Source organism: Macaca fascicularis, chromosome 14 (assembly GCF_037993035.2).
Source record: "Macaca fascicularis isolate 582-1 chromosome 14, T2T-MFA8v1.1".
Taxonomy (NCBI): domain Eukaryota; kingdom Metazoa; phylum Chordata; class Mammalia; order Primates; family Cercopithecidae; genus Macaca; species Macaca fascicularis.
Window position 1 is genome coordinate 58,564,828 of NC_088388.1, and position 16,731 is coordinate 58,581,558.

Genomic DNA, 16,731 nt, shown 5'->3' on the forward strand with positions numbered 1-16,731 from the left:
TTACAGATGAGTCTGTGGAAGACCAACAATTCTGTGTCTACACAATCCAGTCCCAGACAACAATCTCGTGTCAGTCCTAGGCCCTGTCACTCTGCTGCTCTGCAGATGGTTGCTGGGCAGACTGTGTATTACAATTTACCTTTGAATTTTCTTAGTACTGGCATTAGATTAATCACAGCAACATTTTGTCTTCACCATTGTCTGTAGGACTAAATCTACCATAGTGGTGTTTTTTTGTTTTGTTTTGTTTTTTAGATGGAGTCTCACTGTTATCGACCAGAGTTGAAATGCAATGGCATGATCTCAGCTCACTGCAACCTCCACCTCCCAGGTTGAAGCGATTCTCCTGCCTCAGCCTTCTGAGTAGCTGGGATTACAGGCATGTGCCACCACACCCGGCTAATTTTGTATTTTTAGTAGAGACAGGGTCTCTCCATGTTGGTCAGGCTGGTCTTGAACTCCCAACCTCAGGTGATCCGCCCGCCTCGGCCTCCCAAAGCGCTGGGATTAAAGGCGTGAACCACTGTGCCCAGCCACCATACTTTCAATTTTGATTTAAAATACATGGATTTGGCTACTTAGTAGTGTGACATATTCTGTTCTACATGTACATTTTCTTAGACATGAAATCTGAAGATAAATTGTCCCACATGCTCAGCCCTTCCTAACCAAAGTGGATTGCCAACAGGGAGGCGGGGTTGTTGGTAAAGGTCAAAGACTGAAAAAAGATCCCATTCCCTGAGAACCCAATTGCACAGGAATACCTCCAAAAATTCCCAATATAGCTGACCTCTTAAAAACCAATCACAGGCTAGGTTCAGTGGCTCATGCCTGTAATCCCAGTACTTTGGGAGGCCAAGGTGGGCAGATCTGAGGTCAGGAGATTGAGACAATTCTGGCTAATGTGGTGAAACCCCGTCTCTGCTAAAAATACAAAAAAATTAGCCAGGCGTGGTGGCGGGCACCTGTAGTCCCAGCTACTCGGGAGGCTGAGGCAGGAGAATGGCGTGAACCTGGGAGGTGGAGCTTGCGGTGAGCAGAGATTGCGCCACTGCACTCCAGCCTGGGCCACAGAGTGAGATTCTGTCTCAAAAAACAAAACAAAAACAAAAACAAAAACCAATCACAGTTATGGGCTAGGCGCAATGGCTCACACCTGTAATCCCAGCATTTTGGGAGGCTGAGGCAGGTGGATCACTTGAGGTCAGGAGTTCAAGACCAGACTGGCCAACATGGTAAAACCTTGTCTCTACTAAAGATACAAAAATTAGCCAGGCATAGTGGCACACACCTGTAGTCCCAGCTACTTGGGAGGCTGAGGCAGGAGAATCACTTAAACCCAGGTGGCAGAGGTTGCAGTGAGTGAAGACTGAGCCACTGCACTCCAGTCTGGGCAACAGAGAAAGACTCCGTCTCAAAAAAACTCAAAAACCAAAAACCAACCAACCAAACAAAAAACCAGTCACAGATATGAATACTATTATCTACTCAAACATTTTACATGATTAATTTCATTCCTAACACTTTCCCCTCCATTCAGAATCACACTTACTATTGGGAAATCAGTTGAATCTAACTGTAAGGTAGTGGCTTAAAGCAGATAGCAAAGACTGCAACTGGGCATGACAGGTTCTCACTCCTGGGGCTCCCTTTCAATCTCTTTCAATTTCCATTCAGAAGAAAGTTAGAGTTTACTGGAGTTGGGGGAGAGGCATGGTAGAAGAGAGAAGCTTAGAACAGCCAGAGAACCAAGGTAACTCATAATCTTCCCATATAACCTCTGGAGGTCTAGGGGCTGAAAATAAGAAAGTAGAGCAGGGAGACTGCCCCAGGGATGTAAAGGAGAAAAGGGGGTGGAGAAAATGGAAAATCAATATTCTATAGCTCTCATACGTTACTCAAACAGAGGTGGGAAGAAAAAGCAAGCCCAAAGCAAGAGGGAGGAAAGATACGGAATATAGTGCCATGACCTGAGCTTGCCCCACCCTAGGTGAGGTGGCTCTAAATGGTCAATGGAGGTGGTTTTGAGTGCAGTAAATGCGAGGCTCCCAGGACAAGGGTCTAGAATTTTAAAGCCATTGACTGATGGTTCCCCCCTCAGAAGAAGAGAGGGAGAAAGACCTCTGGCTGAGGAAATTTTTATGAAGGAGATGATACTTGAGCTGGGCTTGCCTGCTTAACTTGGCCTCATCCTTGGCCACCTCCAAGCTGATGCTGTAGATGTCAATATGGACATTAAATCTGTTTTCATCTTGGTCCCAGTTCTCTAGCAGAATGGTACTTTCAGCTCTTCTGCCCCAGTAGCTTTTTCCAGAGTCCCTCACATTCACCCACTGCATCTTTGAGTCCAGGCTCTGTAAGCCAGCACTCATATCCCCAACACCCTTTCCATTGCGGGCTTTCATGTGCAGCCATGAACAAGTGCATCCTAATATGTGTTCGTTCACTGCAGTGGCCCATCTCAGAGGTGAAACCTGACCTGTCCTTTCCCTGGTTCTCGGGCACCAGTGTCTACAAGGCTTCAGGATCCAGGGAGAAAAAAGAGAGAAGCAAATTGTGGTTTCAGAAATGTTACTGGTTTCTTTCCTGTGTTCAAGTCAAGGCAGGGAATTATGGAAAGAAACAGTGGAGACAGGATGTTTTTCTTCTTCAAAATTCCCCTGGTCATGAAGAAGAGAGGGTTGGGTTGTCCTGAACCACAGGCATACAGAAGAAGGGGAAATCCTGGATAGGGACAGACACAGTTAGTAGAATACAAGGGCTGGAGGAAGTGGAAATTTGAGGTTTTCTTGGCCTGAAGATTCAAGGATTTCCGCATGAGTGAGATAATGATGAGACAGGCATCAGGCCTTGGGGCCAGTGGAGGTGTGTTGTCAAGGGTAGGTGGATACACTGAAGCAAGACCTGCTTCCTCCCACTCCCTCCCAAGTTAAACAGATTTGAAACCTTGAATACTTTATCCTCCATAACTAAGATGAGCCTTTGTTCACCAAAACGTTCTCTACAGTAGCTCACGTCTTATGTCTCTTTTCATTACCATTGATCCCAGCTGAGTTCAGGCCCTCAGAGAGGCTCCTGTATATATCCAATCTTCACCACTGTCCCATGCATCTTATACACTTATACATTCTTTCCAGATTAATCTTCTAAAGAACAAATTGAGCACTTCAGTGTGTATAATTGGTGCTCTTGCTGTGGGTCTTTTGTGGGCAGGGTTGTATATATTTTCTCTCTTTATTGACACTACCTAATACTGAATTTTGCACATAGCAAATGCTTGATATCTTAGAGTAAATACAGAAATGCTATGGATATAATAGTTTCTGATAATTTAATCCCAGTAGAGAAAACACTCATTTACATATCATTTCAGGGTCTCATGGAAGTTGAGATAGGGATAGGCAACTTCCACTTTTGAAGCAGTTAGTTTCTTTAAATCTAAAGAAATAACTTCAGATTCAAAAATTATGTTTTAGATGTTTACATTGAACCAATGTTCTCACCACACAAAAATATAACTTAATAGAAATGTGCTACTCATAGTATAATTACAACATTTAATTTTTGTGTACTATTTACTTGAGTTGTGGCCAATCACGGGACCTAAATTTAGAGTGTGATGGTTATCTTCCTCTTTCAATTCTGTCAGCATATTTCTGTAACTCTATGGATTGCTTAATTCAGAGATAAGGTCAAAAATCTAATGTGGGGCTCTTAATGAATGTGAGACCTGGGACAAATGGCCTTCTGCCAGCCTCACACCATTATAGGCTCTGCTCAGTTTATACTTCTGGCCCTTTGCCATTCTTGTCAGAAGAGCAAGAGAAAAGTAGCCTGATATTGACCAATGTATTCTGTCAGTCATTCATGGAAAAAAGTCCTCCGTGCGCCAAGTGGTGCTAGGGGCTGGATAGACAGGAAGAAACAAAACAGATGTGGTCTCCGAGTTCACAGAACTCAGTCTAGAGGGGAGTACAAGCAATAAAGAATCACTTAAAATAATTTAATCCTGTGAATGAGGGAAAACAAGGCAATGCGAGGGAGAATTGAAGTGGGAAGGAGTGGGGACAGAACACAGGCTTCACATGGGGTGGCCGGGGAGACCTTTCTGAGAAGGTGATGTTTCAGCTAGGGCATTAGAGAAGTAAGGGACCCAAGAAGGACAGAAAAAAAAAAAAAAAAGAAAGAAAAGAAAAGCATTCCTGGCTGAGGGAACAACATGTGTCAAGACCTCAAGGCAGGAAGGGGCTTGGGATGCTGAAGGAACTAAGAGAGGAGCTAGTGCAGCTGCAGTACAACAAGCTTCTTCCACGCAGTCTCCTAGTGAGTTCATGTTAAAAGTGTCCCCTAGGGTCCTGCAACATGGTGGCCCTGGCCATAAGGTAAGGCTGTTGGAAGCAGACTGTGGCAGTATTATCATGCAGGGCCTTAACAGACCTGATAAGGGGTTTGTGGTGTGGTAATCGAAATTTTCGAAAAACCGAAGTGTTACATAAGAAATTTGAGAAAGCTTAAAAAAAACAGGATGAACTTTCATCTTAGGGCATGAATCAGGAAATGGATTAGATGGCCTTTCAAGGTTCCTTCTATTTTGGGGATCTAGGGATTTTCATACATTTGGAGTAGAGAACTTTATAAAGCTCTGGAATTAAAAAATTCAGAGAAAATTGAAATATCCACATTTCCAGCATATTGGATCACTAAACAAAAAGGATTTCATTCAAATAAAAAAGAATTGACAGGAATTTTGTATGGTATTAGAGTCACTGAAGTAACTAGACACAGAACATGCTTGATCTTGAAAGTCATTCTGACCAGAAACATTCTTAGAAGATAAAACAAAGCTCATCTTTAGGACATTTCAAAAAGGCACCGTGTCAGCCAAACATATCCAAGGACACATCCAAGCTGAAGAGGCCAGGTGAGGTTGAGATTTTTGATGTAAATGGTGTGACAGAAACTGTGCCAATCACAAGGATCCTGAAGACACCTTTAAATGGAGGCTATGTCTTACGTGCAATGGGAACCCTGAGACTGTGATAATGGCTGTCCTGAGACAGTGATAATGGCTGCAGGATGGAAGCAGTAAGAGAGTGTCGGCAGGGAGAAAGTAAAGAACATAATGAGAAAGAAAGGAGAAGAAACAGTAACTGGAAAAGCAGACTGTTTAGAGCTTTCTCAGCAAAGCTTACCTTTCCCCTCCCCAAATATGGGTATCAAAAATATTACTTAAAGAAGAATGTTAAAAACGATTTGAGGCATAAAGGAAATTTCATTCTCTTTTTCCTTTTTGTTAGCAAAAAGTGTGTATGTGTGTGTGCATTTTCTCATGATGCAACATAATCCCCAAAGAATTAGAAGACCATGTACTGCTCTTATTGTGGTGAGATCCTCAGACAAGGATATATATTTCTAGACAGACCCCATAAAACTAGGTCAGTAATTTAGGTATGAATGTTTTAAATGCATAAAAATGCAAATTGTCAGTATTAGGTCAAATGCAGTTAGAAAAGAGTAGTTTTCTTATAGTAGTTCAGATATTCCTAAACTTGATTTTTGTCATCAGAAAAGATAATGTAATTGCATGCCTTCAAAACTAAAATAAATCTGAACACAAAGTGCACTTTACAGGGACAATTCCTTCACTCTTCCTTTTAATTTTTTTCTTTCTACCCAATTTCTACAAATCAGTAGTGATGATAAGAGTTTTTATTTTTTAAGCAAATACTTATTGATTTGCAATATATTTATATACTTTTCCAGTATAAATATTGTGATAATTAGAGTGGCATCATTGCTATTAGTTTGTTAAAATTATGGCAGAGTCCTCAGATCAAATCTAAAAAGATCACAGTACTACCACCATATATTGGAGGAACTCAGACCAGAAAAGTTACATGCAGAGTAGAACCAAATAGGAGGCAATTTCGAAGGAAATTTCAATGGAGACTCTATCTAAAAGGCTCTAGCTATTGAAATACTGAAAGGATTTTATTATGAGTCTGCACATTGCATGAACTCTATGACAGCATCAAACAGAGCTCTAGTTATATTTAAGTTTTAAATCTGAAGATAAATCCTAGTGATAAAATCTGAGGATTTCTTCTAAATCAAATGGCAGACAACTACCCATCTCCTCACAGTGGAATATTTTAGATTTGGCTCTTTGATTCAGAATTGAAAATAATGCTAAAATAAGTTTCTGAAACAATCAAATTATAAACTGACATATTCCATCCCACTTAATGAAAATGAGTGGAGCCTCTAGGATAAACTCGATTAACATAAAAAGGGTAAAGTCTTATTTCTGTTTCTGGAGAACAAACAATAAAGATTTTAAAAAAATACCTCCAAATTGTGTTTTATACTTTACAAATAACAGCACATGCTATTTCTCTGGCCATCACTCAGGCCAATATTTTCATTCTACAGAAAGCTGCTTCCTGAGTCTCTTTTCCTGAAATATCTTATTGAAAATGAGTTTTTATATCCAGTGATTTAGAACTGGTTGTTTAGCCTCAAACACACTTTTGTGCAATGTCTGAGCCTTGGGAGAGGCCATAATAGCAATACTAACAGCAAAATGGTAGCTCACATTTTGGAGCTTTTACTAGGTGCCAGACCTGTGCAAGCACATGTTATCATTTCATCCTTAAAACCACCTACAAATCAGTAGTATCTATTCCTCTTTTGAAGAAGAGGAAATGGACAGATATGGAGTTTAAGTAATTTGTTCAATGTCACACATGTAAGTAAAGCCAATTCATTTGACTTGAGAGACCGCATCTTTTTTCACTGCATTATATTATTTCTCTACTGCTGAAGAGCATAAAGCATCCAGACAATAAAAAGAGAGTGACCTAGGTGTTGGTACTCTGTAAGCCTTCCAAAGGCTGAAGATGGACAAAAACCTCCAGCCACACGGTGGAGTCTGAAGAGAGCCTGTGTGTGACTGTTAGGATAGGTCAGACGCACAGGGAATAAATTTTAAAGCAGTAGGAGGGCAGCAGGGAAGAGTGGTTAAGAGTTCAGATTCTTGTGTTGGTTGAACCAGGGTTCAAATCCTGACCTGGGTATTTACATATATGGCTTTTAAAAAAATGTAATCTCCTTAAGTTTCTTCTGCTGTAAAATAAAAATGATATTAGTATACATTTCATGCTAAATTGTGAGCTATAACAAAATATGAATATAAAGTTCTTCCAGAGTACTTCACACATGCTGTCTTAATAATGTTAACTATTATTTTTATAAACTAAGTAGAGACCAAGAAGGGCTCAGGAACCTAACTTCAACGTTAGGTTAGCATGGAGTTTTCCATATTCATGTCTCTGATACAGAACAGAAATCTAAAAGGTTATAGACTCCTTGACCAATCAGTGCTATTTTTGCCAGAGAGGGGAATGGGGTGGTCCTTCCTTGCATTCAGAAAGGAGGAGGCATTACTGACCGAGCCGAGGAGGTTGGCTCTGTGACTTGGCGCTGCACGCGGACGCCATGGGCACAGTTCTCCTGGACTCCCGTCTGGGCGGAGAGGGGAATGTCAGGGGAGGTGTGGCTGATCTTCATGGAGGAGTCAGGGCAGGGTGTGGGAGGGTCTAGGAAGTCCTCACTGTTCTCCTGCTCATTGGTCTCTGTGTCCGTGTAGTTAAGAGGCTCCTGGTTGTTGTCTTTGCTACCAGAGGGCAGGCCTCGTTCTCGCCACGGAACCCAGCAGAGTTTCCAAGATACGAAGAGAGACACGCCAAACAGAGCAAGACCACAGGCAGTGACCACAAGGGTCAGCAGGCTCACTGAGATATCTGCAAAGAAGCAAAGATCAAAAGTCAGTGTGATCATTCCCCGCAAGTCCACCCATTGCATAGTATGGGCAGAATGACCCTCTCATCCACTCATCCCTTGGGAGCCGACTGTGGAAGGTCATGCTGGGGCGCACAGCTACGTTACTTAATTCTGGGGCAGTGGCGATGAGAATTCATACACAAACCAGAGGACCAGTGAGCAGAAACACAGAGGAGGTACCATAGCATGCAGGTCATGTTTAGAAACAATAAACAGCCTGCTATGGCAAGAAAATGGATACATTCATGGAGACTAGAATGCCCTTCAAGTGAAATGATACTCTATCCTACAGGCAGCACCAATCATTAATGTTTTTTGAGCAGGGCAGTTTCAAATGTCCTTAAAAATTATTCTGTCATCTCAGAGAGCTGTATAATGTAACTGGGGAATTGTGTAAGTCATAATTTTTTAAAATAAGAGAAACTAGAGGGCTTTTTCGGGTTCTATTTTTCCTATTAACTTTTACGGTTCTAAGCAAAATGAAGCTCAAATCTTCTGTGAATTTTGCAGCTTCAAGAATAACCCCCACTCAGTGGTAACTCCTCAGGACTCAGGATAGAATATTATAGTTTGGGTTTCCCCAGTAGTATACCCTAAAACAAGTATTCAAGGGCAAAGCATTATTTAGAAGGAGAAGGAAACACAGGAGAAGTGATCCAGAAAAGGAAGTCAACAAAAGGTACACTGTCAAGTCAGTTCCCATAGTGAGGGAGTAAAGGTTAAGTCTGCTAGGGAGGTTTAATACACCTCAGATACACCTCACCCAAGTGGCAAGGGATCCGAGGTATTACACATTAGCTCTCTTTAGTTATTAATTGGAGGGCATTTCCCAAAGGGCATTAAATTCCCATCATTTGACACCTGCCCGGATGAACAAAGTAAGCTTCAGTGGCCAGGAAAATCCCACATTGAAATCAATGCAGAGGCTGCACTGGAGGTCAACAGGCACACAATGAAGTGGTAAGGGGACACGGCAGGTAATGACAGCATCTGCTACATTGATCATGGACCACAGCCCCACGGTGTCAGCAAGTCTTGGCAGTTCAGTATCCAGTGACTGTGCCCCTAAGGTTTAAAACAGTTCACCCCCTCCAGGCTTCTGCCCCAAGCTACAGTAGAGCCAGGAGGCTGAGCATCAGTCTGAAAGCATTTCTGGCACTATGGTAGCCATAAAATCCTTATTTTTTAAAGGACAACCCTGCCTGTCATTACGGTGCTTCATTACACCTGGAGCCCCATGGATTCTCCCCAGGGTTTGCCTCTACTGCCCATCATTAATATTTGCATTGCTGCAACCAAAGTTTTCTGAATGCCTACTACATGCCAAGTGCCACGCTAAGCTCTGGAGATACAATGAGGAATATGATAGGCGCACGCTATGTCTTCATGTATCCATATTCTAATGAAGGAGAAAATTAGAAATTGGTCATTTAGTACTAACAATTTCAACTGTGCACAGCACTGCCAACATACTATGATCTGTGACAAAGCTGTATTTCTGCTGAAGCATGCATAGGAACCCCTCCTGCAAGCCACTTACCTACTGAGTCAAGCTGAACAACTACCATCCATGTGCTTTTTAATATGACTCTGAAGGTACTTGGTCATTCTTGTGAACTGATAAAACTGTTTATCAAAAATTGCTCTTAAAAGCAAGCCAGCTGCCAGGGCTGTTGATGGATTTAACATATTTCCTCTTTGCCTCCAAATCAATCTTCACCCTTCTACTGAAACAATATTATATCTCTGTTTGAAAATACTGGGGTTGAAGTTTCAATATGGGTAACTGTGCAAATCTTTTTCACTTTTGTCTCCTCAAATCCCACAGAAATGGGATAAGCAATGGGAAATAAGAAAGGACATCATCAATTCATCAGTTAACCACTAACTTTGAGGAATATCTGGAATTGTTTTAAAAGAAAAGGCAGTTAGTGTTGAACATTTAACACAGGCAAATGAAGGGAGACTGAGAGAAAATAAAAATTAAAAATCCCAGGTGCAGAGCAACAGGCAAGGATGGGGGACAGGGAGTGGAGTCAGTGGGGTCAAAATAAAAGGGACTGTAGGAACTATACCTCACAGAGCCCAGCATGAGGTGGGGAGGGCATGGTTTGACCCCAGACTCCACCTGGTTCTGACCACTCACACAGGAGAGTAGACAATATGCTGGTGCAGACTTCTGTGGTGGGTGATAGTGCTGGGGGACCAGGAAGGAGGAAACCTTGTCCCAGGTAATCCAGCTGCAAACATCAATCCCCACCCTCTCCAACACAAAACAGGCTCCACATAGCAGTGAAATCTCTTAATACGTTCTGCAGTCTAAATGGAGACAGAACTTCTTCTCTATATTCTGTTAATCACTTCAGCTCTGTCCTGACACAGACACTGCTAGGAGACCACCACCAGCAAAGGCTGGAGGAGGGGCACACTGGGAAGCCATAGGATTTAGGAATGTGATGAGATAACTGTATTATTAGACACTCTGCCCTATCACAGGGCTCCTCTCCAAGGGAGAAGCATAAATCCTAATCCTCAATGTTGGTCTTGGGCATACGACTTGCTCTGGGCAATGAAATACAAGTGAACATGGCCCATGTCACCTTGAAGCAAAGGTCCCTTGTGATCCCACCTTATGCATGAGAAAAAGAGCTCTCAGATAAAAGCTGATCTTCCAGCCTGACTGCCATAATGAGAAGACTTGTGGCATGAGCCCAAAGACCAAAACAAGGAGTAAACTTAAACATGACTGACAACCTGAGGCAAAGCTACAGCTGATCCACAGATCCATTAGCAAAACCTAAATATTTAGTGTATTAAGTCCCTAGAATTTTGAAGGGATGTTGGCACAGAAAAAAAAAATGGTAATTTATGTGATCATATAATTTACCGTCCAAAGCTGGGACACTTTTAGGAGAGAAAAGGGGTTATATTAATAATTACATGGGGATAAGATACTTAACCTAGGATTGTCCAGGCAAAATTAGGACGTAGGGTCATCATAAACTTAAGAACTCCATGTGATCTCTGAACTCATCAGCTTAGTACAACATGACCTCTTGGGATTCACTTGGCATAGTAGCATGCTAAGTAAATTGAAGTTCTGCGTCACTTTTACTAGTAACCACAGGACCCCGACCCAGTTTAAGAACAACTCCAGCTTGATAGTTGACTACAGCTCATGCACTCACAAAACAGCCTGCTCAGAAGTCCAGTCGTGGGGGATCCAGAAGAGCAGAGATCTTGTCTCTCTCAACACTGACTGCCAAGAATCTAAAAGAGTTCCTGGCACACAGTAGGCATTCAGTAAGTGATGAAGCCCACCTGAGGAGCCCTGTACCATGTGCTATGTCTACCTTGAATTACGGTTGTGTGGGTTGTGGCCTGTAAACTCTAGGGGGCACCAGTTACAGTCATAGTCATTATAGATTTTTGTGCATATTGTTATTTTTTAAATTGTGGCAAATGGCAGGAGTGGCTTTTTTTTTTTTTTTCTGATTTACACAAAGGTGCTGTGTGAGTTAGCAGTGGCCCAGAGAGAAATGCCACAGGAAACACCAGTGGTGACCTACACAGCCACACCAGACACCAAGCATAACTGTCTAGGCTTCTGTTTACAAATAGCCGAGTATGCCTTCTAGATGGTACATTTCTACCTTTCTCTTGTTTTTTCAGAAAGAGGTGCTAGAAAGCTACTTTGGTATCACTAAGGCTATACTTCCCACCTCAGACCCATGACCTCCAAAAACGGAGCGGGAGCATCAGCTTAGAATCACGAGATACTATTTCTTAAGTTAGGTGGTAGAAACATGACCATTTATTTTATTGTTAATTTTATATGTGTTCATGAGATTTATTATTGTCATTTATGGTATATCTCATTTTAAAAATTGAAAAATATATGACATTAAAAAAATCGTGACATAATTTTTGTAAAGAATAGGAATAGCATAATTAGTCCTTTTTCCCAAGAGTCGGGGTAATAGCCAGATAGTCCCTCAATGATGAAAAGAGTCAAATGGCAAACCAGTTCTGATCCAGATCCCTAGAAGTATGGCTGCTGTGGGGGTGATTGTGCATAAAACTATACCCAGAGCTGTCATGGAGTGTATTCTTCCCAGGAAAGGTGTGGCATAGGATGCCCTGTAATCATGCCTGTTTGTCAGAAACCTCTTCTACTGGCTATTAGCCCTAGCCATAAGACATGATGCATTGTAGCAACATCCCTAGCACACCACATAGAAGACACCCATGACACCTTGGACCCAGCAGACATTCCAGCTGGACACCTATAATACTAGAGGATTCCTGCAAGCATTTAAAAAAAAAAAAAAGTGGACGTGTTTTACAGTGACAGTGATTACTGGCCAAGAAGTAAAACATTTAAGCCCACATACTAACATGGATGAAAAAAATTGGTTGTCTTCCTAAACTGTGAAGGGCCAGGAAGAACACATAAGCAGACAAAAAAAAAAAAAAAAAAAGAAAGAAAAGTCATGGAAGAAATGGGCAAATCAACACCTCAAAAGAGGGTAACCAAGCTGAGCCATCAGAATAAATAGCCCCTGATATGAAACGAATTACAGTAATGCAAGAGGCAAATTAATTCATGTACTGAGATTTATAAAACAGCAACCAAGGGTGAGAATTATGACTGCAGCAGTAACCAGAAAAAAACACAATTGAGATCCAATCTGATCTAGAAGTAAAATAATGTGATTGGTGTAATAGAAGAAAAATTAAATAGAAAGCAAAGTCAAGGAACAGGTACCTGAATGTAGACCAAGAAAAACAAAACCAAACAAAACAAAGACTTGGGAAATTTAAATGAAAGATATGATATGTAAAGTATTTATCCAGGAGGTCTAATATTTAAATTTTCCAGAAATGAGGGCAGAGAGAATGAGAGAATGAAGGTGAAAGATATCAAAGAAAAAAACGAAGTCCCCTGGAACCGAAGGACAACTTGAAAGGGGTCCACTGAGCATCTATAATAAAATACCACTACCTTAATCGCATTATTGTGAAATTTCAAAACACGAAGATTAGAAAAAGTCACAAAACTTGAGACAAAACGAATTTGAAAAAATAACAAAGAAATTAGAACCATAGTGGCATCAGACTTTTCACCAGAAACCATAGATAATTGAATAATGCCTGCAAACTTCTGAGAAAATTACATTTAACCTAGAATTCTATACCCAAGCATGATATCAATAAAGTGTGAGGGCTGAAAAAGTCATCTTTCAAAACAAGTCAGAAAAATTATTTTCAATGTATTTATCATAGCAAGTTACTTGAGGATGAATGTAGGAGATTAAAATGAGGCAGACAACACAGTGTACAGGAAAAATTGTACTGAAGTTGGAAGACTGGAGGAAGGAAGTCCCAGCATGCGAGCTGAGCAAGAAGCCTAAAGAGGGGTCAGTCCAACCTGGATCAGTTACGTGGTTGGGTTTGAAACACCATACAACTAAGACACATTTACAAAACAAGAAATATTTGAACTGAAAATGTAATGATATTAGAGATTATTGTTAATTATTTTAGGTATGATAATTGTATTGTGGTTGTGTGTTCTAGATACATATAGGAATAGTCAAATGATATGTCCACAATTTGCTTTACATTATAGGTAAAATAACATTGACTGTGAATTGATAATTGTTGAAACTGAATTTTGAGTACATGGAGTTTATTATATTAACCTCTCTACTTTTAAATGTGCTTGTCAATTTCCTGATGGAAAGTGAAAATAAAACATATTTTTGTAGGCAGAATCTCTGACTTCAATCTTAGATATTCTTATTTAATATGTCTTGGGTGAGGTCCAGAGTCTCCATTTTTAGCAAGCATCTCAACTCTGAATAAATCTGATCTCCCTCTCTCTCTCTCTCTCTCTCTCTCACACACACACACACACATACACACACACACACATACACACACACACACACACGCAGACACATACACACACACACACCATGGTTCAGAATACAAGACATTTTCCTGATCCTCTGATAATTGTGTGTGTGTGGTGGGGGGCTAATAAATATATTACTGGGAAATTTAGTTAGAAAATCAGTCCATGGAGAACTTGAGGATGTCAATGGTGCTTTGTAGGGAGGGTGGTAACATAATGAGATAGCGGAAACAGGTGGGACCAGACAGCTCTGATGTTAAGTGTTTCAAATTGCTGAACCAATGAGGAAACATTGTATTAAGAATGAATACAATAAAACCTTACAGATAATCCAGAATAATTCGTGCCACAATTACCTCATCAATATCCCTTTCACATAAATACAATGCCTTCATTTAATATCTTATTTTCTGTATTTTTAAACTTTATAAAATGAATATTTCTCTCTTTTGCAGTTTAAAAAGATATTCCTAAAATATCTGTGAATATTAAACTGTGAAACTAAAACTTCTCTAAAAATTAAAGTCTATTTAAATAAAAAGAAAGAGAAAGAGGAAGAAGACGAAGGAGGAAGAAGAGGAGAGGAAGGAGGAGAAATTGTTGAGTTTAAGCATCACAACATTCTGGAATTATTCAGTGAAGGAGAACTTAGATCCATACACACCTCAACAGGCCAGAGGGCATCCTGAGTGGTGATCCTGCAACATCTTGAAGAAGCATGTAATAGATTCTAGTTTAAATCAGATATTTTGTGTTTAAATGATTGAACTTAAGTCATCTGGGAAATGCAGTATTGCCAAAACATTGTTCTTTAATTATACTACAGGCACCATAGCACAGTAGTTGCAAACACAGGTTATAGAATTACACATCAATATCTGCATTTCAATGTTGTGTAACCATAGATAAATTTTCTGTATCTTGTTTTGTCATAGTAATATTGGGATAATAATAGTACCTATCTCTTGGGGGTTTAGTGAATATTTAGGAAGGTAGCAGTGCTCACTGAATGTAAGTTATTGTTTCTGTGTTTTCCCTGAGGTAACCCAGGATTTAGCTGCTCCATATCAGACTTATTGCAAATAAATAATCAGCTTGTTTACTAAATACTGAGGCTTCCTGCAGCTTTAAAAAATGGCCTGGCATCAAACCAATGTCAGGTCCTCAATAGGTGCTTATTGAACTGAATTACTGAGAACAAGAGAAGGAGCTCCTATGGAGTACCTGATATTTGCTAAGTATTGAATTAGGGATATAAAATAAATAAAACTAATCCTTGCCCTCAAGGAACTACTAAGCAAGAAAATTTCAAGAGTGCTAGTAGCAATTTATAGAGTACCACTATAGCCTAGAAGTCAGGCATACATAAACCAATACACGGAGTTCAGAGAGGCCTTTTAATAATACTAACAGAAATTGATACCAAGAAGTGGGGGTGCTGTTGAAACAAATAAATGCCTAAAAATATGAAAGCACTTCTGAAATTATGTAATGGCTAGAAACTAGAAGAATTTTGAGGTGCATGCTTGAAAAAGCTTACACTGCCATGAATGGACCATTAAGAGCAATTCTAGTGAAGGCTCAGAAAGAAAAGAGGAGAGCTGTAGAGAAAGCCTCAAGCTTCTTACAGAATACTTATGTGCCCATGACCAGAATGTTGGTAGTGTATGAACAGTAAAGACCATTCTGATAAAGTCTCAGAGAGAAATGAAGAACGTGTTATTAGAAACTGGAAGAAAGGTGATCCTTGTTATAAATAGGGAAATAACTTGGCTGAATCATGTTCACGTTCTGCTGTTTTGTGTAAGGTAGAACTTGGGAGCAATGAAAGGGAATATTTAGCTGAAGCTATTTATAACCAAAGTTTTGAAGGTGCAGCTTGGCTCCTCCTGACTGCTTATAGTAAAATGAAAGCGAGAATGACTTAAAGACAGAATTGTTAAGCAAAACAGAATGAGAACTTGTAGATTTCGAAAATTATCAGTCTATCCATATTGCAAAAAAATGAGAACCCATGTTTGGAAGAGAACACTAATAGTGTGGCCAACTGACTATTTAAGAGATTAGTATAGGTATGAACCACAAACTTAATCACCCACCCCAGCAGGGAAACTGCCAATTTGAACCAAAGGGGAAGGAAATGAGAAGGAATGAAGGAAGGCTGTCAGATTTGGATTTTACAGGATTGGACCACAGTGCTTTTCAGCTGAGAACATTCACTATTTATCAAGAGAAATGAAGAATGATCCTGAAGAAGATTAACAGATCATCAGGGCTACCTCCTTGGTTTTAAAAAGGATGACAATTGTCTTCCTTTCAACAGGCCAAATGGTCCCACTGAATTGAGAACCATGGGGAAAGGGCTGCCCAGAGGTGTGGGTGTGTGGGCCATGTGGCAGAACCCTGGGGGCACAGTTTATACCTGGCAAAGCAACGGGGGCAGAGCCACAGCCCCAGGCAGGCCCTCAGTCCCATTGAGCCTGGAGGGTGGAATATTAAGCCAAAGAGGATGATTTTTGAGCCTTAGGACCTCATGGAGTTTGCCTTATACCTTGGACTTACTCAGGACCTGTTACCTCTTTCTTCTTTTCTGTTTCTCCATTTTGGAATGGAAATGTCCATCCTATGCCTTTCCACCATTGTATTTGGAAACATGTAACTTGTTTGGTTTCACAGGTTCACAGCTGGAGGAGCAGTTTGCCTCAGGATAAATCATATTTTGAGTCTCATCCATATTTAATTTAGATAATAGTTAGCTGAGACTGGATTATAGACTTTGGAGTTAATGCTGGAATGAGCTAAAACTTTTGGGGCTTTAGGCATGTAATGAATGTAGTTTGCAGCTACGAAGGGCATAGATTTTGGGTGGCTAGTAGTGGAATGATATAGATTTAATGCTTGTGTCCCTCCAAATTCGTATGTTGAGATCCCAGCATCCAATGTGATGGTATTAGGAGGTGGAGCCTTTG

The 16,731-nt window shown here is 40.5% G+C and overlaps 1 protein-coding gene across 6 annotated transcripts in view; it reads right to left on the reverse strand.

The window, feature by feature from the left end:
- SYT9 (synaptotagmin 9) overlaps positions 1–16,731 on the reverse strand; it is a 224,080-nt gene that overhangs the window by 154,182 nt on the left and 53,167 nt on the right. For all 6 annotated transcript variants that reach the window (XR_010580903.2, XR_012423427.1, XM_005578751.5 and 3 more), the window contains exon 2: positions 7,451–7,802. Coding sequence is in view for 4 of the 6 variants with exons in the window: in XM_005578751.5 (XP_005578808.2) it covers positions 7,451–7,802 (352 nt within the window). In the remaining 2 variants the exon portion in view is untranslated. The remainder of the gene's footprint in view (positions 1–7,450; positions 7,803–16,731) is intronic.